The sequence below is a fragment of the Setaria viridis genome, chromosome 2 (assembly GCF_005286985.2).
Source record: "Setaria viridis chromosome 2, Setaria_viridis_v4.0, whole genome shotgun sequence".
In the NCBI taxonomy this organism is placed as follows: Eukaryota; Viridiplantae; Streptophyta; class Magnoliopsida; order Poales; family Poaceae; genus Setaria; species Setaria viridis.
The window spans coordinates 27,231,363-27,254,377 of record NC_048264.2 but is presented as its reverse complement, the minus strand read 5'-3'; the positions used below and the strand labels follow the sequence as shown (position 1 = coordinate 27,254,377).

The 23,015-nt window shown below is 50.9% G+C and overlaps 2 protein-coding genes and 2 non-coding genes across 5 annotated transcripts; all 4 read right to left on the bottom strand.

The window, feature by feature from the left end:
* Window positions 1-574: 574 nt before the first annotated feature.
* LOC117842109 (uncharacterized) lies at window positions 575-3,621 on the bottom strand. The gene is made up of 4 exons (XR_011897641.1): window positions 2,557-3,621; window positions 2,189-2,472; window positions 1,616-1,933; window positions 575-1,487 (listed from the first exon to the last, which is right to left on the bottom strand). It is a non-coding gene; the product is annotated as an uncharacterized protein (transcript).
* Window positions 3,622-3,775: 154 nt separating this feature from the next.
* Window positions 3,776-7,352, bottom strand: LOC117842108 (uncharacterized). 2 transcript variants are annotated; one of them, XM_034722462.2, is made up of 4 exons: window positions 6,796-7,352; window positions 5,198-5,943; window positions 4,182-4,997; window positions 3,776-4,107 (listed from the first exon to the last, which is right to left on the bottom strand). In XM_034722462.2, exons 1-3 carry the CDS (start codon window positions 7,090-7,092, stop codon window positions 4,517-4,519), a joined length of 1,524 nt encoding a protein of 507 aa, XP_034578353.1. In that variant the 5' UTR covers window positions 7,093-7,352; the 3' UTR covers window positions 3,776-4,107; window positions 4,182-4,516. The 2 variants fall into 2 exon arrangements, with proteins under 2 accessions (XP_034578353.1, XP_034578352.1); XM_034722461.2 differs by having other exon boundaries at window positions 3,776-4,092.
* Window positions 3,849-3,921, bottom strand: TRNAK-CUU (transfer RNA lysine (anticodon CUU)). The gene has a single exon. It is a non-coding gene; the product is annotated as a tRNA-Lys (tRNA).
* Window positions 7,353-20,633: 13,281 nt separating the features above from the next.
* Window positions 20,634-22,625, bottom strand: LOC117842743 (uncharacterized). The gene has a single exon (XM_034723246.2). It carries the CDS (start codon window positions 22,204-22,206, stop codon window positions 20,863-20,865), a length of 1,344 nt encoding a protein of 447 aa, XP_034579137.1. The 5' UTR covers window positions 22,207-22,625; the 3' UTR covers window positions 20,634-20,862.
* Between the last annotated feature and the right edge of the window lie 390 nt (window positions 22,626-23,015).

The following is a 23,015-nucleotide window of genomic DNA, read 5'->3' as shown; positions in this document are numbered from 1 at the left end:
TAATCTTACTGCACAAAATATCCTCTAGCCTAGTGGTTAGAACACCTGAGTAGCATGCAGGAGGTTCCCTATGGCTAGGTTAGGATTTCCCTGCCAAAAAAATCTTACTTACCGCAGTTTGCAAAAAAAAAAAAGATTTTTCCTTTCCTCCGTATATTAAGTTGAAACCTTAGTTGTACTTGTTATTCAACTCCTTTTGGTTTCAAACAAGAACCTAAACTCTGAATTAGTTAGGACAATGGCATAAAAAGGAATTTCAACCAGCATCTGTCTCCGACATCAAATTTTCCCATATCGAAAGGCTATGTATGTAGTTACATATTAAATCGACATTTTTCATGATTGCTAAACAATAGAAATCCATATGCTATTATCTTTATATATTTATGTATATCTTGAGTTAGCTTTTTCATTTATATATTTATGAATATCCATTTTTCAGCTAGCTTTATATACTAAGGGCCTTGGTACCTCCTGCTCCGTCCGTCCTAAATTGTAGGTTATTTTAGCATATTTAGATGCATAATTTTTGCTAGTATCTAGACATAGTGTATATCTATATAGATAGTAAAATCTATGAATCTAGAAGTGTCAAAACGACCTACAATTTGGAACGGAGGGGGTACAAAGTAACCGGTCAAATGAACCCCTCAATTTTGCGCATGTTATAACTTTTGTCTCCAGGACTTTAGATTTTCCGGAAATAATGACCTGTTTGCTTGAGATTATTTGCAGCGGCTTCGGCTGCAGCTGCATGACCAAACAGTAGGTTCAGTCCAGCCGTTTGGCAAGCTTTACTTCCTCGATTGTATAAAATCTCCTTTTTAATTGCTGCAGTAAATCAAGGTGTTTGTGGCACAACCGAACAGCCTGTTGCTCAGAATTATGCACGGCAGAACTTTAGCTGCAATGATGTAATGATGTCTGTTCTCAGAAAAAAATGCTCCGTGTCAAATCCTCACCTTCCTATTCACATTCCCCTGTTTCCTAACAATTTCGCAGTATCCTTCTCAGCTTCGAGCAACTCCTCATTATCATACACAGCACCAATCATGCCTCTCTCACCATCATCCACCTGGTCAAAATCCATCTGCTCCAGCTCTGATTCAAAATCCATCTTTTTTTTAGGGGATTTTTTTAGGGGAAATTCAAAATCCATCTGCTCCAGCTCTGATTCAAACAGTCTCTGGTTGAATCACGCGTGCTCCCTATCTCGAGGGTAACTGCAGTACATGAAAGAATACATAGAGGCACAAACTATGAACGGTACCGCTATAGCCACATACAATGCCTTGGCCAGAGAACGCGCATTCTGCCGGTCCTGGTTAATGCTCTTCCCCTTGTCATCCGGCGTGTATCCGTACACGCGTTGAGCCAAGATGCCAACGATTGGAGGCGCAAACGATGACAACGCCGCCTCTAAGGACTTGTCGAGAGCGTAGATGCTTGTTCTTGACCTCTCCGGAACGATTTCTGCAAAAATAGGACTGCACAGCGACGAGCAAGAGTTGCAAAGATCAGAATACGTTAATACCGCAATACTAGACAAAATTAAGTCAAAATCTGACAGTCGGTTGTTGATTTGAATGAAAATTTGAATGCAGAAATAGCTTACAAGTTTGTGGCAGGACCGTTCCAGGAGATGACTATGCCCATGACGAACGGGACGGCGCCGTAGGCGACGCCAGTGGACGGGTCGTCGGGGAGGCCTCGCAGCATCTTGCCGCCGAGGGATCTCCCTACCCAGAAGATAGTCATTAGGACGGCGGTGTCGCCATGGCTAAAGCCGATGAGCTCGAGCCACATGGGCTCGAAGGAGAGGGCCGACCATGGGAACGAGCCACTGACACCCTGCGCCACGAAGATCTGGAACGTCGGGATCCACACCACGAGCTTGGCCTCCCTTAGAGCAAGTATAATAAGGGACTGTAAGCTGGCTGAATGCTAACGTGGAGGAGAGAGAAGAGGTGAGAGAGGAGAAGCGGGCTATAAGCTTACAGCCGACTTGGGCACAGGAATCGAAAAACTTTATAAGAATGACTTGTGGACCATGTATTAATGGTGAAGAGCTAACCATTGTACGAGTGGACTAGAAAAAGGCTGAGAGAAACTTTGCAGCCTGCTTGCTAGCTGCGTTATTAAACTTGCTCTTATCATCTCCCTGACGACCTGCCGCCCGGTGGCAGGCTGCTTCTTGGCGACCGGCCTGCCGTCGCGCCGGTGGCCAGCGTCGTGGCTCGTCGAGAAATGGGGGTCCACGGCGAGGAACCAGTTCAGGGCACCAACGGCCACGCTGATGGCCGCCACGAGGTGGAAGGCGACGCGCCAGCCGGCGATCCCGAGGACCGTGGTCTGCGCCAGCAGCAGGCCGACGAGACCACCGGAGACGTGGCCGAGGCTGCTGGCGAGCTGCAGCCATCCGAACGCCGAGCCGCGCGTGCCGTCGTCGGTGGAGTCTAGCCGGAATGGCTTCTCAAGATTTCAAGCGGAGCCTAGCCGGAATGGCAGCTTTGTGATATCATTTCACAATCCCAATCTTTAGCAGAGCAGATCTACAATCCACGGCACAAATTACAAATCCCCCAAGTGCAGTAGCAGCAGAGCAAGCGCAAGTACCTGTACGAAGGTCTGTGAAACGCCGACGAGGAAGGTGGTGGCGGCCCACAGGAAGGTGCCGGCGGCGATGACGTGCGCGCGGTTGTGGCGCGCGGCGGCGTACGCGGCGAGCGGGTAGCAGGCGGCCTGCACGAGGGAGCGGCACAGCGTGAGGGCGCCGAGCCCCGCGGGCGTCGCGTGCAGCGCGGCGCCGACCTCTCGGTACACCGCCGGCAGGAGCGCCTCGTCGGCGCGCTCCATGATGGCAGCCAGGTTCACCAGCGCCAGCGTCCGCCGCCGGTCCCGGTCCTGCTGCTCCATGGTCCGCTCTATCAAACGATCACAGCGGGTGGGCATACGCTGAGGTCGTCGGCCATTTCTGGTCTCCAGCAGTAGCCGGCTAGCCCTGCGGCCCCTGCCATCTCCGGCCGCTCTAGTACTGCCCCGCCGGCGATCCGGGTTCTCCTCCCTGCCAACGGATCCTCTTCGCGGGAAATTTTATATTTCAACTTGCGTGTGCTTGTGGCGTCCGCAGGGTGTTTCTTACGGGTGATGAGGTTTTTGTAGGGCCAGCATGCAAGTGAATTGGGTACTGAACCAGGCATTGTTGTTTATTACCTGTGACATATTATTAGGAGCATACTACTTTGTCAGAATCAGATGTAGACTGTGAATTCTTTTGGGGATCGTGCAATAGATTAGGACCTCGTTGCACACTTTACAATTTTACAATCGATTACCATGTCCTTTGAGCAAATAGTTATTTCTGGCGCCGTTTCTAAGAACAGCGCTGTTGATCGTGCACGCCTGTGTCCAGTGGAACCCTGAATTTCGCTCGCTCGCGCTCAATGCATTGCAGGCGCATGAAAGCAAGGTGGAGTTGGAGCGGATGAAATCCATAAGCACTCCCCTTTCACAGACCCATGCAGCTAGGGACACAAGAGGACAATGACTTGCAAGGATAGTTGGAACTCGTTCAGTTCGATCGGTTCCAACTTCCCATGGCTGCATGGTGTCTTCCTTGCTGCCCAAAACATGGCGCTTTTCTTTCTGAAATGGACCATTGGCCATCCTGAGCTAGAACGCCTTCAGCTCAAGAGGTTCCCGGATTCTTCCGCTGGCGATAGGGGAAAAAGAAAAGGAAAAACTGTGCAAAAGAAAGAAAAAAAAAGAGCCGAAGTGCCCTAACAGTATGGGCCAAATAAAGCGGCCCACCTTAACAAGAATGGCCCAGCAAAAAATAAAAACTCCATCGCCCACCGTGGGGCTCGAACCCACGACCACAAGGTTAAGAGCCTTGCGCTCTACCGACTGAGCTAGACGGGCAAGTTACACACAGATTGGATTTCTCTGTAATAATTTGTGAATATAATGTTAATCCACTCATAACTTCCACCTGGGAGAAACTGTTGCCTGCATCTCCACACGCGCGCGCGCACACAAGAAACTGTTGCGTGCAACTCACTTCAGTTCAAGTTATAGTGCACAATCTTCTTCCTGAAGGAAAGTGCACTGAAATCTCATTCGGTCATGCTTCAAAAATATTTCACACCACAAATTTACAAGCGACACAGAAATAAGCTTACTCGTCCTGCGGAACTCTTCAACCCAGCTTCGTCAAGTTCAAACTATCCATGTATTCTCCTGCGCAAGCCTGGAAAAGAAAATACTCACTGCATAAACACAGCTGGAAGGTTTAATGCTTTGTACTTCCAAAAAACCGAATTGAACCAACCGATTGAAACTCTACGCTAGCAACCCCCAAATACAATAATTGCCTCCCAATCATTGTTAGGAGTTGGCTCATACTATACTCCGTGTTTCCTATACAATCCCAAAGTCAATTTCGCAGAGCTCTAGTAAATTATGTGGAGCTTTCTTCGCCAAATTACTCCTTGGTCACCTGACACTGCCATTCTGCTCACTGCTCAGCCTGCTGATCCATCAACGCTTTCTCATCGTCATCTGGATCAAAATCTTCCTCGCTGTACTCCATATCGATCACAGTGGCGCCATCCTTACTTCCAGCATAACAATCTACTACTCCATGACATCTTTCCAGCTCAATCTGCTGCAGCTCCGATGCAATCAGACTGTCCATTCTTGCTCTCTCCCTGTCTCGTGGGTACGTCCGGTACAACAGGGAGTAGATGAAGCAGCAGAGCAGCATAGGAATGGCGATTGCCGTGTAGAGAGCTTTGGCTAGGGCACCAGCGTTTGACTTGTCCCTGCCAACACTGCTAGCCCCAGCTCCATAGGAGATGGGGTTGTAACCATAGACATGCTCGGCTAAGAAACCGACAACTGGTGGAGCGAATGAGGCTAAGACTGACTCGAAAGAACGGTCCAATGCGTATATGCTAGTCCTTGATCTCTCAGGAACGATCTCTGCGAATATGGGGCTGTAAATGAAACAGAATCATTATTGCCAACATGCAGGAATTTCATAGACTAGCTTCTCTTTCAAGTTATAAACATAAGATGTATTCACAGTAAAAATTCAGTAAAGTACTCATGCTGAAATGGATGCCCTGTGCATACTCTGGTGCTGATCATATGTTCAATAAGAAATCAATAAAACGACAGATGAAAATGTACTAACTTGTTTGTAGCAGGACCATTCCAGGAGATGCTCAGGCCCATAATAAACATGACAAGTCCATGCAAGAAACCATAAGAGGAGTCATCGGGTAGCCCTAACAGCAATAGTGCAGCCAATGGAATAGCAGAAGCCGAGCTTATCTGTGACAGGACTATTCGGCCAGAATCCGGGAAGCGAACAGCAAAGTGATCCCCCATCTTTCCACCTAATAGCCCTCCAAGTGAGCTTGCCAATGCAAATGTTGTCATGAGAAGTCCAGTTTTGTTGTGTGTAAAGCCCATTAGCTCCAACCACATTGGGGCAAAGGATAGTGCAGACCATGGAAATGAACCTGTGACGCCCTGAGCCACAATGATCTGAAATGAGGGGATTTGGACAACAGCTTTGGCTTCTCTCACTAAATCCTTCATCTCTTCCCAAGCAGACTTGCGCAAGAGTCGCTCGCCATTTCCAGAATTGAGGAAATGGGGATCCACTGCAAATAGACCCACCAGTGCACCGACTACAACACTGATGAGGCCAACGATGTGAAATGCAACGCGCCAACCCGCAATACCCATGATTGTGGTTGATGCTAGCATCAGGGAAAACAAACCTCCAATGATTGAACCTATGTTGCCTGTGAGCTGAAGCCATCCAAATGCGGCACCACGGGTATTGTCATCAGAGCAATCTGCCACTAGAGACTGGATTGCAGGGGTGACAAGCGCTAGGCCAATACCATTCAAACCTCTAGCTACTGCTACCTGCTCAAGAACGCATTTTCATGCAAAAAAAATGTTGTAATCTTTTTTGTTCGACAAATCAATGGGGTGGCAGGATTCATGGACCATTCAAACAAGTATAGGGAGTTTTTCCAAGCAAGCACAGTGCTCAGAGGATAAAGCAAGGTATCTATATCTACATAGCTCAATACTCTTTTGAGTAACAGAAAGTTTATCTTAAGATGAATTTCACTGCATACAAACCAACGTAGAAAAATATCTGATTATATTATTTGGGATTCGATTTTGATCAATAAACAATTACATTTCACATGACAGAGAGATCCAACTGTATTTGAGTCTTTAATGCACATCAGATACTCTCGAACGAGTGTACGAATTTGGAATGCGATTAAAGGGGCATGCATATGGGCATATGGCAGTTATAGTACACTTCACTCCTGTATTTGTTTGAGCCACATTAAATCCGTTATTTGCAGATTGCAACTGAAGCTTGATTATAATTCAGATTTATATTTCTAAAAGGCAATCAATAAAATTCCGTGTAAGTGTATTCTTCTGTTACATTGATATAAACTTCATTTGTTGTAGCATGTCAAATTTCGCAGCTAAATGTCTAAGAAAACGCGAAAACTGCACAGGATTCCTGATCAGTCTTTTGCAGCAGCAGCAAAGCACAGCCACAACCTACTCTAGCAAAAGAACTGCATTATTTGCCGAGCAACCGAAGCATATACCCATAGGATCCATCCGTACCCCCAATTTTTTGCACTATCCGATCAAGGACTGCGCAGAATTGGACCAGTACCCTACCAACTCGCGGATATTCCACGGCAAAAAAAAAAAAAGGTGTAGGATAAAGTGGACCAAAACCTGGGCGAAGGTGCCGGAGACGGCGACGAGGAAGGTGGCGGCGGCCCAGAGTACGGCCCCCACGGCGACGACGTGGGCGCGGTTGTAGCGCACGGCGGCGTAGGCGGCGAGCGGGTAGCAGGCGGCCTGCACGGCGGAACGGTAGAGCGTGAGCGCGCCGAGCCCCATGGGCGTGGCGTGCAGCGCCGCTCCCACCTCCCGGTACACCGCCGGCAGCAGCGCCTCGTCGGCCCGCTCCATGATGGCAGCCAGGTTCACCAGCGCCAGCGTCCGCCTCCCCGCTGCCGCCGCGTCCATGGCTGCCGCCCGGCGCCCGGCTCGCGCACCGCGGCGGCGGCCTGGTCAGCGAAACGCTCCTGGATGGGGACTGGGGAGCAAGCAAGACCGGTGGTGTCCTCCTCCTTCGCGAGAGCGGCGAGATTTTCGTGGAAATGTTCGAAGTGGAAACGTTGGGAGCAGTGGCGTTTGGCATCGTCGTCGTCTGCCCCCGACGCGTTCGGAAAGCGGCAGCGCATGCGATCGCCACCCTTCATTGCTGGTCCAGACGATCGGAGGATTTCGTGGACCAATGCTAGCAACAGAATTTACCGTTGACCTCCCACACCGCATATTCTGCTGGAAATTGCAGGATTTCGATGAATTTTAGGCACCAGATCAGCTGTCACGCAGTGACGCTGACGTAGACACCCGTTCTCAGTGTAGTAGTTGTAGTAGTGCATAACAGCTGGTGAATCAGCTCGCCGGACTTCGCCTGCTTTGCTTCCACGTGTCCCGGAGCAGGAGGATGTTCGTCAGAATATTCAGCCCGGAGGAACGTGGCTTTTCGCAGTCGGCGCCGGCCTTCCAGATGCCACGTCGGACTTGTGACGTCACGGTATGGGCTTCCCTTCGCAAAACCTATATGGGCTTGGCCCAACTAGTAAACAACGTTTCGGACTGATTTTATCAAGCCCATCTCCTCTCAGAAGAAAATCAAGAACCGGCCGTAGAAATCCGCCCCCAACATCAGGCCCACACAGACAGAATCACTCGCTCTCCCAGCTAGGCCCAGATAATGAAGCCTCCTTCCAAAAACATAAAGAATGTCAGTGACCGTGTGACTCACATCATCATCAGGGGACATCCATTCTGCTGGCCCCACGATGTTTGGTGGGCTGCAGGGCCCGCAGGACAGAGCAGGTCCGGCGGGGTCCGGTCCATGGCTTTCAATCTTCCTAGGCCACTAGGACTGTCCTGCACTTTTGGACCTCGAGGGGGCCCAAAAGCTAGGCAGGCCCCAAACGAGAGAATCGTTTTCGGATCGGGGACTCCAAAGGCTTTTGCGAGCCGCGAAAAAGCAGCAATTGATAGGTCGGAAGAATTTGAATGTATCCTGCAGAACGCTCCTCTCGAAAGATAGAATTCAGATTCCGCGGGTACAAATAACACTGTTAGGAATTTATACTATTCTGAGATTTTAAATGGACGGATAGATTTCTGCATAGGTACAAATAGATCTTCTTGTATATGAAAACGAGTCCAGTGTGATTGCGCCCTCTATCCTTCCTCAAAAACTGTTTCTGCAAGCTGTGGTTGAAAGGGTGCTTTTGGATTGGCTTGTGGTGACGATCAATTTGTGTAATATTTTTTTATCAAAGTCAGCAGGGAAGTACGACCTATTTTTAGTTCCAACCTTATTTAATTCGCTCCTACAGCAAGTCGAACCTAAACATGCAAAATACTACTCAGTTACTCTAACCACTGAACTAAAGGTCCTTTTACCGATTTGCATAATATTGGCAATGTCCATCTAGGCATCATCCTCGGAGACCCACGAAAGCCCGTGTAATATTACCCAGATGATCTACGTGTGCTCTCCGAATCATGCTTTACGGCCGCCAGAAATTATGGCTTTTTTCGCTTGGGCACGTGCGGGTGCGTCCTGATATCATCTAATTTATCCTTTCGCCGTATTGCGGCAATCACGGCTGCCCGGAACGGCCAAAACAATAAACGGTCAAAACAAACGCATGCAGCATGTTGGCACGATCAGCGTCCCACGATCACGTGGTTTGGCCTAAAAAAACCTTTGCAAACGGATTCGATCCAGGACAGCCCCGTTTATTCGTTCCGCGGTTTCTTTTTCCCCGTCCGCTCGTGTCGCCGGCGGCAGTGCTCGGCGGGCGACATGGAGATATCTCCTGCCGGCAGTGGAGAGAGCCGGCCGCCGGCCGGTGCCTGGGTGGGTCAATGCGCGCATGGTACGGACTACGGACGGTGGGGCGGGGCCGCCGGCAGTGCGCCGTGCGCCGGCCAACCTCTTCCGGTCCCTCAGCCTGCCCAACTGCCGCGCTCCGGTGGATAAGCTTCGGCTTTTCACTTTCCTGCTCCCTCTCCGCTCCTCTCGGTAGTTTCCCCAGCCTACGACGGAGTCACCGTCACACCGTGGTCACTCACGTCCAACTCGGAACAGGGAATGAAGCCGCGGGGGCCGTGACCACGGCGCGTGGCGTGCCGCTTTCCGCCGCAATTCTCGCGGCTGTCCGGCCGGGGTGGGGGGGGCCGAGCGGGGGACGGGAACGGGAAGCGGACGAAACGCGCGGCCGAGCCCGCGCGCCAAGTCCACATTGCCGGCGCACCGCCAGGCCGGTCGCCACCGCCCGCTGGTTTTTATTCCTCCGCCGCCGTTGGGTTAGGTTTTCACTCGATCGTCACGCTCACACTAGCCTGACGCCACCGGTGTCCAGCCCGTCCCGTGCGCTCCGGACACTGTACGTGTAAACGGGGTGAGGAGCGTTTGGTAGATGTGGTCGTATGCTCGTACGTATGTCCGCCATTTTTGCAGATAAAATCTGAAAGACGTGAGACTATCCTGACAATTCATCGACCTTTCTTCACGTATAGTAGCTGTTGTGGTAGTAAAGGGGCTTTCCAACGTAAACTCAAGCTACCCGTGTTAGTAAGCCGTGTTTCAGGGTCTTCTGCCCCGCTCTCTTTCGACGTCTAGAATTTTAGATTCTAGACCAAGAGTATGATGCTCGTATCTTAAGGTTAAATAGTATGATTCTTTGTGAAATGGTGTTTGAGGTTTCTTTTCATCTTTATTGGTCAAAGCCATTGGTGAACTCTAATGAGTAGTTAGATATAAAACTCTTGAAAAGACCGGAATAAAGATATTCTTTTTAAAAAAACAAACTAACTTGGTTATTAACCCACTACCATGTTAGGCGATCGATTCTTTTTTTTTGAAGAACGGGAGGGGAATTAATCCCCTACTGAATATGTATTAATAAATAAAGGAAAGAGTTGAGTTACAAAAGTAAGAAAGAGCGAAGAAGGAATCAGAAAGACTTCGCAGGAAGCCAGGGGTTTCTAACCAAAGATGAGAGGCTAAGAGTTATTATAAGGATTGTATCCAAACTGTCATATTGGGAACCATTGTTGGTCTTGCTTTGTGCAAGAGGGTAGGAAACTCGGAGATGAATTTCCTCTTGCATTGTTGGACTGTTGGGTCAATTCCTTTGAACAACCAATCGTTTCTTACTGTCCAGATTGACCAGGCCATGAGAATCATGATTTCCATGTAGATTCTTGGGCTATTTGTAGGGATGATCAAGGCAACAACTCTTTCGTCACATGAAAACGACCCAACTGGTCCCATTTGTAAAAGAATGGAACGCGGGATTTGTTTCCCCCTTAGTTATAGCACGATAAAAGTTAACAAGGTTCTCCTTAAAAAAAAAGTTAACAAGGTCATGTTCTTTTTATTGAGCTTAACCAATAAACTGGTTGATTATACATTGGATCTAGCACCGGGGTGGATAGGGCTTGAGCCCCTCCTACTGTTGCTAGAGCTATGGAGCCCTTTCTAAGCTCCTCTACAATTTTACATCTATCGAAGCTTGAAAGGAGAGACTAGAGGCAGAAGATAAATGGAAGAGCTCCTCCTAACAATTTATTTTAGAACCGCCGCTCCACCTAAGTAGCTTGCAGTATCGATCAACAAAGCAACGATCAGGCTTCCTTTCTACCCCTTTTTTTTTTCTCAACAAGCTATATAGATTGGCATATCGTAGAAAAGCAAGCGAAAATGTTTTGCGTTTCCCAGGATGATCTCCGATCCCTCCCGTTATTGCTCGAGGGCCTTTCAGAAAGTAGCAAAAGCTGCGTTGCTTTTTTGCCCTCCTTATGATGTCAACTCGTGTGCGTTAGGCTCCGCTTTGGTTCCTTTCCTGGACAAAACGTCTTTCAGGATCCACATCAGGCAGGGAACCCCCTCTTTTCACTGTCGCGCGGTGGTCTTTTGCCGGGCGAAAGGAGCGCAGCCTGATGATGGCCGCAATATGGGGCTCGTGTGATTGGGCATCATCGGAACCGGCTGGCCAAGTGCTCGCCCTGCTGGCCGGCCTCTCCGTGTGCAAAGCAAAGCCAAGGGGGTCGCGTCGCGTCCGTGTCTGGTGACTGGTGCGCGCGTGTCTTTCTGCTGGTTGCTCCAAAATATGGCGCTGATGAAGCTCGGCTGGTGACTGATGAGTGCTCAGCATCATGGTAATGTTTTCTTTTTTATTTCAGAAAAGAAAAAATATTTTGCAAAAGTATAATGACCCCACGGCATGTCACTATGCGGCCGGGAGGCCTTAAATTTCTTTCGTCATAATCTTATAAAAGAATAATCGCCCGTGCCTGATACACACCCATTGCGGTTAAGTTGCTTTGTAAATCACCATGTCTGCACCTTGGTTCACTCGGTTTAGCAAAAGGAGAAGGTGTAGAGATTAGGTGATGGATCGTACGCGTACTGAAGCTTTTGGTCAAATCTAGCAAAGATCTGCTCCACCGATCCGTCCCTGTGCGGCCGTACCGTTGCTCCCCAACCTCCCGCCAGGACGGCCGCCTCCTGCGTAGGTTTGTTCTCCGCGTCGCTGGCCCACGCGCACGCACACGCACCAACCAACCTGATAAAAATAAAAATGCTGGCTTTTATATCGAAGAAAGAAGAGATGAAGAGAAATTCTTGGCTGCCGTCACTAATGGTCCTTCTCAGCTATAAATCTCGCTGCGCTGGACGTTCGCGACCACAAACTTAGCAAGTCATGCGAACCTCCTGCCCCGTTTTTCCAAGTGTTTTCTCGGCGCCCTCACAGGTTTTCTCCGTGGTCCGCGGAATTCTCAGCTCAAAACCGGGTCCCGGTCAGCCACGTACGCCGCCGTCAGTCGTCCGTCACCGGTCGGCGCCGCGCGCCTAACCTCCCTCAAAAATTACCCCGGCCGGGCGTCAGAATCTTCTTCGCATGCCGTCTCCGGCGTACTCGTCCACCCATGCCGTCCGGCGTCCGCCCAACCAAACCCAAACGCTTCCCATAATCCCATCACGGCTTACGCACGCCACGGGGCACCGTGACACAATCGCGACGAACTCTTCCACCACAGAGCCCGGTTTGTTTACGCTAGGAGGGGCGGCGCCGGCGGCCGTGCACGCATACTGCCCTGGTGGACGCACGTACGTAGCCGCGTGACGCCGACAGGAACGCTTATTGCTCGCGGTTGCGCGCGCGGCTCAGCTGCCGAGCAGCCGCCCGCCTTGGCGCCGGGGCCGCGGGGAGGTTCGCGCGATCCGCGATCAGGTCGCGCTCGCGCTGGCGCACGGCCGCTCCGCGTGTTGCGGATGGATCGTCAGGTTTCGAGGAGAGTCGCTTATTATTACTAGCAGAAATGCCCGTGCGTTGCTACGGGTCATTACTTGCTCACGTGTTGGCATTGATGGAGGTGATCTATACGCGTGTTGCTGAGCAGTTTCTCGATGGCGAGGAGGTCCTGGGCTCCTGGCCACAACCCCGCAGCTATTTATACAGGCAAGAACGCAACCTTGATTTCTATCCGAGTCGGCCTCGATTTCGATCCGGTTCGGCAGCGAACTCTCTTGGCAGTCTGGCCCCGAGTCAGCTTCGATTCCGATCCAATTCGGAAGCGAGCTCTCCTGGCAGTCTGGCCTCCACTCCAATCGCTGCCCGCTTCGCTGCCGCCTCGAGGATGCGGTGGCCATTACCTGGTCGACACGGCTGGCGTCGTGCGGGTCCCTGAAGTGGCGTAAGAATCGGAGGATGATGGCGTCGACGTCGGAGGATGGCGGGATGTCGTCGGTGGACATGAGGACCTCCTGGAGGTGACGGCCGTGCCGTCGTGGCTGTGGCCATTCTCGACGGGCGGGAGCCTCCTCCTGGAAGTGGAGGAGGAGGAGACGTTCAAAGTCAACCAGTTCGAGTTCGACTACGCGTCGGATTCGACTTCGCGTCGGACTACTCCAACGTTCCGCTCAGGGGTCGGACACTCCCGACCCCAGGACTCAGGTCGGGCGAGGCGGAGTTCCACCCTCAAGGGGTCGGGCGCATCCGACCCCGGGAAAAAGGGGTTGGGCGCATCCGACCCCGGGACTAAGGGTCGGGCGAGGCGGAGTTCCACCCTCAAGGGGTCGGGCGCATCCGACCCCGGGACCAAGGGTCGGGCGTATACTCAAAATTGGATTATGGGTTGATATCACGAAATATCAGGGTTTTTTTGAAAAATAGCCTCGGACTACTCCAACGTTCCGCTCAGGGGTCGGACACTCCCGACCCCAGGACTCAGGGTCGGGCGAGGCGGAGCTTCACTCGGGGTCGGGCAAGTCGGAGTTCCACCCTCAAGGGACTGCGGGTTGATATCATGAAATGTCAGGGTTTTTTTTGAAAAATAGCCCGACGGACGAAAAATCCAGGCAGAAACGTTACTTGCTTTAATTAATATATAATAGGTAAAGATTAATCGAGACAGCGTAGGATTCTAAATAGACACTCCAGAGATCCTAGAAATTCTTAAAAAAAAACATCTAGCTATATATTCGTAGATTCAAATCATCATAACTATGGAACCTATTGTATTTTTAAAAAATTACCCATCTTGCCATTATGAAAAGGTCTAAAGTAACCCCCTAAATTTGTATTTAAATTACTCACCGCTGCTATCATATAAAATAAACTAAAGTACCCCTAATCTTCATCTAAATCAACCACTTATACCATTATAAAAATCAATTTAAAATAACCCCTAAATTTGCATGTAAATTGCCCACGACTAACATTACAAAAATAACTTAAAGCAACCCCTTAAATTTGCATATAAATTACCCACATATCCTAATATTAAACATAACATGAGGTAACCCTAAATTTGAATTCAAATAACATTCATTAAAATATATCCCCAAGGTACTCCAATATATGATTATAAATTGTCTATTCCTTACATTGTTTATATAGAACGTAATAATTAAGGTATATACACAAGATATGTGTCACTATTTATAAATATATAGAGGAAGTGATACGAATATATATTTTCATGTTAAAAATATAGATCAAACATAGGGTCCATTCAATAAATTCAAGCACGTTCTTGCGATGAAAAGTGAAAAAAAGAAAGATTCTAAATAAATGAAGATTAAAATTTTATAGAGTAATTACTAACTAAAGTCTACCACAATCGAATGAAGATAATAAGTATATTCCTATATAAGTATTATTTTAGAATATTTAATAAACTAGATAAAGCTTAAGGTAAATTTTTATCGTTATCTATGTGCCCTCATATTTTTAATTGGAGACTCTATATCAATTCTCACAACATGTACTAGTAAAAAAAAGATAAATACTACAAATTCTCACAAAAATTAGAAACATTCAGGCATCAATCCTGTAGATTCTAATAATCATAGCCATTGGTCTATCACGTTTTCAAAAATATTATCCAACCTATCATTATGGAAATATTCTAAAATAAACATCTAAACTTATATCTAAATCATCCATCTCTACTATTATAAAAAAATAATCCAAAGTAACCCCATAATTTTCATCGAATTATATATACATATTATTGTAAAAATAACTTAAAATACCCATAAACAATTTTATCAAAAATACCCACATATGTTGTTATTAAAAATAACCTAATGTAAGCATCTAAATCTTAATATAATTATCTGCATTTTCATTATAAAAAATATGCAAATACAAACAAATATATGATTATAAATTACCTATTTTTATTATTGTTAATATAAAAATACTAAGTTAAGGTATACATGATGGTGTTATCATGTAGAAAATTTGTAGACGTATGGGAGGAAGTCATGAAAAATAATTATTTTCATGTTAAACACAATGTATGGAGGTGCGATGCAAAATGAAAAAAAAGAAAGTATCGTGAAAGAAAAAAATTATAGAGTAGTTATTATTCAAGTCAATCAAAGCTGGAAAAAAATAAGTACACAATATTGTGCTACAATATTTAATAAATCAGAGTCATGGGTAAAAAAATGATTATTAGCTTGGGGTTCTAATAACTTTCTAATACAATGTCTTTTAAAATTAATTGTCCGTGCGGGAGTATGGGTCGATGAACTAGTTCAGGTAAATTGGCATTGCTCCTTGTTCTATCGAGAATTGACGGTTTTGTACTCGAGCAAACAAGAGGTAGAATTGACGAATCAAAACTGGATATAAACAAACCGGTATGGATGACAAAGGATGCTTTCATGCTTGTATCCTGGAGGGAGCTTTTGAATACACAAATGGATGGCATCACCTTGGTCTACTCTCTATATGAGTCTATGACTTGCTCGTGTCTAATCAAGCAGGCTCAATGTGTAGCCTCACAAAACGTGGACAAACGTTTTGATAACAGATCATATACATAGTATACTTGTGACCTATAGATTGTGATAAGGGACACACATATAGAGGGTTCGAAGAAAAGGATGAGGGCCATGGCACCACGCTTGGAAGGCGCAATTGGAGCTCACAGCGTCATTTGGATGACAAGGTAATAAGGCACATAACAATGAAAGTGACCCAAAACACAAGAACCGGCCTATGCCTGTGTGTCACGTTCTTAGGCCAACGAGGAGCTATATCTGACGGACCTCACAAGTGGCATTCAAATTCGATAAACATATTAGGGAAAGAAAATGATCGAATTCGCATGGCACCAATTTTTCACATTTTGATTCAGATTCTAATACGGATATTCTCACATGTGAATGTAAACCAACAATTCGAACTCAGATTCACGTCCAAATTTCTACTCGATTTGGAATTAGAATATCAATTTCCTTTATGAGTGGTCCTAAAAGAATAAAATCATTACACAAGTACGTAGTAAAAGTACAAGTATTAACACATGGAGACAAATATAGCTTGGAGTCAAATAATTAAATATATGAAAATCAATAAAACTATGAGTATACCAATATTGTATGAAGGAATAAATAAATTAAATATACAAACAATACTTTATTTGATAAAAAAATTATAACATTTAAATTATCATGTATGAAAATTAATTAAGCTCAATGGTTACATTATCGGTAATATTAAATTAATATCGTTAGTCACTATTCATAGAGATAACTTGTGTTTCGGTGATGCACATCATTTACGAACATTAAAATTAACACCATTTTCATTAGACATATTGATAACTTTTAGATAGTTCCGCAAGGTGTTTATTCTTCACGACAATGTCAAATATTCCATTTTGAAAATATAAATGTGCATTCCAATAGTGCAAAATCCTGGAAAATGGACTCAGGTTTGTCCAATTTAGTGCCATATTATAATAGCGTATGGATACAAATATTCATATTAATGTCTTAGCGCATACATATATCAAATAAGTGGGTATTCCCATGGACATGATACGGGCTACATAATTTGAGTAAACAAAAATTAGCGTACCAACTCTTTTTTTTTTTCGAGAACTTGCTTGAGTAAGAATTCCATTAAGAAGAAGCAAGTTTTAGAACGCGCACGACCTCCTACAGGAGAGTACAAATAAATTCTGAGTGAGGTCTAATAAACTTTCGCAAAGATTAGAGCGAAAGTTTAAACTCTTCGAGTGAGGCTAATAAAGGTTCAAAATCCCGAAGACAAGCAGGCATGGAGCATGGAGGCGGGGGGCGGAGTGGAATCCAATCATCCCGTGGCAGGAAGACAAGTGGGGTTCCTGGACTGTCCGCTGCTCTTAGCTCGGACAGGCATTGCCGTGAGGGAATAATTCCGGATGACGTCGCGCCCATATCATGGCTCGCGGCTCGCGGTCTACGAGGCAAAGACCGGTCGGCCGGAGATAAAAGACAGGGCATTCTCTGCACCGGTCGCCGTCGCGCGGCCTGGCAACCTCCCTCACGACCTCCAGCTGATCTGATCGACGGACGACGGGTGATGGGCGGGGGCGCGTCAATCGGATGGACGAGGGGTGGCGGACGTGACGAGCGCGCGGCCTAGACCGGGCCAAACGGGCAAGCCTGACCACCGATCGGGGCGAGCACAACACCAGTCCACCACAGGCCACTGCCTGGTCGACATCAGCGAGCATTTCCGCTGCAGCTACTACTAGGATTGCTACGGCCTGTCGCCCGTCGGGCAGCTCTGCGGGCGGCAGGGCCATCATGCCAGCCTTGACCAGGTCCTGCCCGTGCGGCGTGGCGTGGCAGGCTTCGGCTTGTCGGGCTGTAGAGTCGCATGTGCTGGCGACTGGGCACGTTGCATCATTTTCTGCGCGCGCCCGCAGGCCGCTGGCTCCTAGTACGGCGGCCGCATGCTCCTGGCCGGCTCGCCTCGGCCTCGCCATGGTTCAATGCTCTGCTCGCTGCTGGGCGCTGATTCGGGACATGGTTGTCCCGTTGCCAGTTACTCACTCCAGACGGCGCTCCTCTTCCTGTTGATCGAGGGGCCGGCAGCCCGGCACGGCGCTCGAACATGCATGCGGCGGCGACCGGCGAGCCAGGCCAGGTGTGCTGGGGGAAGGGAATCAATCGTTCGGCCGGGAAGCAGAGAGCAGGCGCGCAGCAGCCGGCGTGACCGATGGTTGCCGTGTTGCTTCACGCGGTGCTCGCTGCTCGGCGTCTTGGGGGGCAGCCGCTGTGGCTCCATCGATCGTACGGAGCAGCAGCGCCAGACCAGCCGGCCGGCCGGCGACGGCAACACCCTCGTCTGTCCCCTCTCCGGGTTGGCACGCCGTACGCATCGTACCCCGCCGCGCGCGCCTGCTCAGCACGGGCCTGGGCAGGTGCACGCGCCGTGCTGCGTCGCGCCCGCCCAGCCCAGCGGCGGCCGTGGATGACGCGGGGGACATGCCATACGCGCGGCGGCTCTTCAAGAACAAGCGTAAATGGGAGAGCCGCCGGGCGACCGGACGGGGTGAACAGGTGGCCTCGGGCGGACGCCCTCACGCCCAGGCCCAGCCCACGCCGTTCTGGCGGCCGTGTGCGCTGGCCGGCGAAGAAGGCACGGCGGCTATCAACAGCGTGCCGACGGAAGTACCATCTGCTTTAACACAGGGACGTATACATAAATGTGATTTGCCAAGCAATTAAAGTGCTGGAAGGAGTAGTGCGACCAGGCTACAATTGGAATGAAGCTGCAGCTTCAGCGTTCTTGCAGGAGCAATCATCGCCGCCCGTCCTCACAATGCCGACGCCAATAAAGAGAACTGCAACTGCAACTGCAACCCCTTCTCCCTGGCGCTGCCCTGGCAAATTGGTGACACGGCGGCCGGCATTTAATTGGGCACGGAAACTATGACGGCCCGGCCCCGGCCGGCGGTCCGTCCGGTCCGGCGAGCCAGCAGCCACCAGCTCGAGCAGGACAGCAGGAGCAGTGGAGTGGCCTGTGCCTTGCCGGCCAGACTTCCGTTCCGGCTCTGAAAAGCCCCTAAACTTTTGGGTTTGGCTCGAAATTTGAGGTGGCCAGGATCAGGGTCCTGTGCGAGAGATCACCCTCATCATCACCTCGGCAGAGCGCAGCAAGCCAGCAACAGGGAAGAGAGAGAGAAAGAGAAGCAATGCATTGATACAGCCATTGTGGAGAGAGAGAGAGGGGAAATAGGCATCATTGCAGCAGAACAGAGTTATTCCCCTGCAAATGGGCGACCATGATGCCAGCAAGGGGGTTCACATGTTACCACTAGCCTACACGACCCCGAACCACACCAGAGCAGAGGACACGGTGAAAGGAGGAGACGGATCTGCGGACTAGTAGCTTGCTAATCATGCCGTCCTTCGTTGCATCAATCAGATTTCTCGCTTTACATCTGGCTACGGCCATTAGGGTTATATAAGGGCGGGCCCCCGGTTGGTTTTCGTCAGGTAATCACTGCCTGCAACCGATTCCAACCAATGCAGTGGCTAATCATCTCGAGGTAATCACTCGCTCATCCAACCTTCTTCTCAAAAGCTGCACCCGCCCTAATGATAGATTAGCTTTATTTACTTGTCAAAAGAAAAAAAAACAAAGGATTGGTGTCACTTTCATGACAGGTAACCGTAAAAACTTTCGCTAGAATATTGCGGCAACACGTTACCGCTGATGTAGGGGATGCACGCGCGACAATGTGAAACCGGATGATTTCAGAGACATTAGCTTATGTTGGTGATCGTTTTAGCAACATTTATTTTTCTGGGAGAGAAATACGTACGGGTGACGTACAGATGGACGTGAACCCTTGAGAAAGAAACTGAGAAGATAGCGAAGATGGAGAGGGCTACGTATCCCCAGTTCCCCACCAGGCAATACTGTTAGCATACAAAGCCTTGTACAGCGAGTGTCAAAACCAAACAAAAGAAGGGGAGAAAATCTCAATCAAGCAATCAAGTGCAGAGATCAAACGCAATCTCCTCTTGAATGTAAATCCAACGCAGCTGACAGCCCCCCATGGATATGAACGAGAAAAAGTACCTGTCCATCCGAGTGCAATCAAGTGTAGGGAAGGGGGGACACATGCAACAACTGGTCTGGCTGCTCACCCCACACCCCCAATCTCCCTCTCGCACCCCCCCCCCCCCCCCCCCCCCCCAACCCCCCCACCCCACCCCAATGGCCCAGAAAACCACATCACATGGTACAAAAACCTTGGCACGGATTAAAAAAGATCATGCCGTCCCGTTTCCCTCTCTCTCCCCTCCGTCCTCCATCCATTTCTCTTTCATCAATGGCGAGGAGGATCCCGGGTTGATTAAGACCGTGACGGCCCGTCACATGCTGCGATCTTTCTTTAATGCCGTGCGAGGCTAAACACGGTCAGCTCGCGGGAGGTAGAGGGTACGCTACGGTTGTTGGTCTCCTCCTCCGACCCTCCCCGCCCCCGTCCCCTCCCACCAATCAAATCCGTCGTCTTCTTCCTCCTCCCTCAACAGTCCCTCCATCGATCGCCCTCACGGTGGCCCGGAGTGGAGTGGTTAGCGTTAGCTACTTGGCTCCCATCGAAGAATCGATGCGAAGCCGGTAGGCGACTACCGCCTCTGATCGCTTTCGACTTTTTGTAGCAAGCGATCTCTCCCTGTCTCCGTCCCCTCTGGAGTATGTAGCAGTTGCAGCTCGCATACACTACGAGAAGAGTATGCGGTTTGGTGAGCGACGGTTGGGACCGGTGGAGCAACTAAATTCGCATGGGGGGAAATACTGCTTGGGGCCGGAAATCTCGCCGCCAATCGCTGCCGGCCCGCCGCCGGTGGGGATTACTTGTTGCACTCATGTTGGGGACGGATCGGAGGGCCCCGGGATTACGCACCAGAAACGGAGTCGGCGAGCCAGATGGACAGCAACTGCTGCTTCGACTTGTGGACAGTGCCGGGGACATGACGCTGCTGGGGAGCACTAGAGAACAAGAACCAAGCAGCTTGCTTGCTTGCTTTCGGATTCGAATTGCATCATGCCTTGCCCCCTCTCTCTCTCCTAGCTCTCTCTCTCTGGGGAGTACGGTATCTTAGCATGAGACACTATTTCATTCGCACGTCTAAATCGCGTGCGATTGATTTAAGAATCTAGTGAGATCGAGCCGAGGCAAGATGGTGATGAGGTTTTTAATGTACAAAGGGGCTACGAATAACTGCCTCAGGAAAGAAGTGATTAATAACAAGTAACAAAAGGTGTAAGGCTAAAAAGGCTAATCAGACATTTGTTTGTCATGCATGGCGGATTCGGCTTGGTTCGTCTCACCGTAGCCATAGCAGCTCACAGGGTGGACGCTCCGGTGCATGGTCGGCGGCATGCATCCCTACTCCGATGTACAAATCCACGGGTCAAGGCCGTCGCCTCGCCCGGGCCGGCCGCGCGCACCGGCGCCGCCGTCCGGTGGCTTGTCAGCGCTGGCCGCAGCTGATGACGAGGTGGCCGCGCCGGTGTGGGACGAGTAGTTCAGCTTGCAGCTGCCGCCCGACGCGCCGGCCGCGACCACGCCCGATAGCTCGTCGCCGCCGTGGCCGTGGACGTCGCTCCTTGAGTGGTGCAAGTGCAGCCCCTCGGAGCCCAGAAGCCCGCCGTGGGCGAGGCCGTGGCTGCTGGAGCCGACGCCGGCAAGAAAATCCGACGGCGACGGCGTCGGATCGTGCAGCCGCGACGGCTGCGCGAACCCGCCTGCCGCGCCAAAAATGGACTGCGACGAGGTTTGCGAGTCGAGGAGGTTCTGAAAGGAGAGGTAGCTGCTGGCGTCCTGCTGCAGCCTGAGAAGCGCCGAGGACGTCAGCTGCTGGAAGGCGTCGCCCGCTCCGGCCGCCGCTGTCGGGGCGGCAGGGTTGGAGGACGCCGCCGCGGTGGTGCCCGCGCCCGTCGCCGCATTGGCATTGGCGGTGCCGATGTTGGACGAGGACGGCGTGGACGACGACGACGACGACGTCGTGAAGGGCGGGAAAGCGGAGGGCGCGGTCGGGAGCTTGTGTGGGAAGGGGCGGAGGAGGTACGGCGGCAGTGACGCAGCGGCGTCCGCGGCGGCGGCGCCGGAGCGCAGGGAGGACGGCGGGGGGAAGATGTGGTCGAAGCGGGTGCGGAGCGACACGGTGGGGCCCCCGAGGCCGACCCCGACGCCCGCGCCGAAGGGCGGGGACGGGATGCCGGTGAACTCCTGCACCATGGCGCGGAAGTTGGAGGTGTCGGTGGTGAGCACCGTCGTGGGTGCCCGCCGCGACGCGCGCGTCCGCTTCCGCGAACCCCTCGGCGGCTGCGCCGGCGCGGGCGCGCCCATCCCGGCCCCCTGCCCCTGCGCTGCCGCCACGGCCGCGTCAGCGCCCTGCGGGCGCGCGCCCGCGCCCGCGTCAGCGTGCGCGACTCGCGGCGAGGACGACGAGGGAAGACCCGAAGCGCCGGCGAACGACCCCGACCATGCACCCGCCTGCTGCTGCTGCTGCTGCTGCTGCTGCGGAGGCGGCGCGGACGTGAACTCCTGGAGGCCGAAGTAGTTGCCGTGGAGCGAGAACGCGGCGGCCGAGGGGGACGGCGACGGGCGGAGCAACGCGGAGAGCGGGGATGAGTCGGCGCCCCCTCCTCCTCCGCCCCCGCCCCGCGAGTCGAACTCGTCGTCGCCGCCGCTAGACGACTGGAGGCTCCCGCTGTTGCCGGAGTCCATCGCGGCAGCAGCAGCTCCCCTTCCGGTTCTCCTCCTGCTCCCCTTGCCGGTGGTGCAACTCCCCAGAAACCAACTACCGCCACCACAAGCAGCTAAAAAGGGCCGGATCCTTCACTCCGGGACTCACTGATCCAGGAGGGACGAGTGGCAGGCGCGGAAAGAGGAGAAGCTTTGGGACGGACCGGCGACGTGGTATAAAAAGGGAGGGAGAGGAGAAGAGGAGGGACGGAGGGGAGGAGAGGGCGCCTGCTTCGCAGAGCGTTCCCGCAAAAGGGGCGGCGACTGACTGACGGCTGGGGGAGGGCCGGAGGAGGAAGCTAGCGCTCTGGCCTGGTGTTGCTGTGCGGGAGTGCGACCTGGCTGGCCGCGAGCGCGTGCGCGGGGTTGTGTGGTTTGGTGAACGGCGTCGTCGTCCCGTGCCCGGCCCAAACCCATAGTCGCCGGGGAAAAGGAAAAGGAGAGGGGAAAGGCTGCGTGCGCGGCAGCTGACGGCGGGCCCGCTGGCAGCGATCCACAGGTTTGTTCCGTCTGCGCCACTCGCGGTTTGTCCCCGGGCCCCTTCCAACCGATCGGCTGACCACTGTAGCATGGTTGCAACGTACGCCAATGATGTGAACAGGGTGAACAGTGACTGTAAGCCAGCTGCAGCAGCGTATCGGTGCCGGTAGACAAAACGTACGTAGTTACTCCGCAGTAGCTACATACTGAGAGATTTGTTCCACTACCGTGTGGGTCTATAGGCCATCAGGCCCACAAATCATTGGACGAGTTCCACGACAGTCCTACATGATATTAATGTAATATTATTA

Excerpts from the sequence above, each read along its gene's own strand:
- LOC117842108 (XM_034722462.2), bottom strand. The coding sequence starts at position 7,092 with ATGGACGCGGCGGCAGCGGGGAGGCGGACGCTGGCGCTGGTGAACCTG. Across the intron at positions 5,944-6,795 it reads TCTCCGGCACCTTCGCCCAG|GTAGCAGTAGCTAGAGGTTT; the intron begins GTTTTGGTCCAC and ends GTTCTTGAGCAG. Across the intron at positions 4,998-5,197 it reads AATGGTCCTGCTACAAACAA|CCCCATATTCGCAGAGATCG; the intron begins GTTAGTACATTT and ends TTTCATTTACAG.
- LOC117842743 (XM_034723246.2), bottom strand. The coding sequence starts at position 22,206 with ATGGACTCCGGCAACAGCGGGAGCCTCCAGTCGTCTAGCGGCGGCGAC.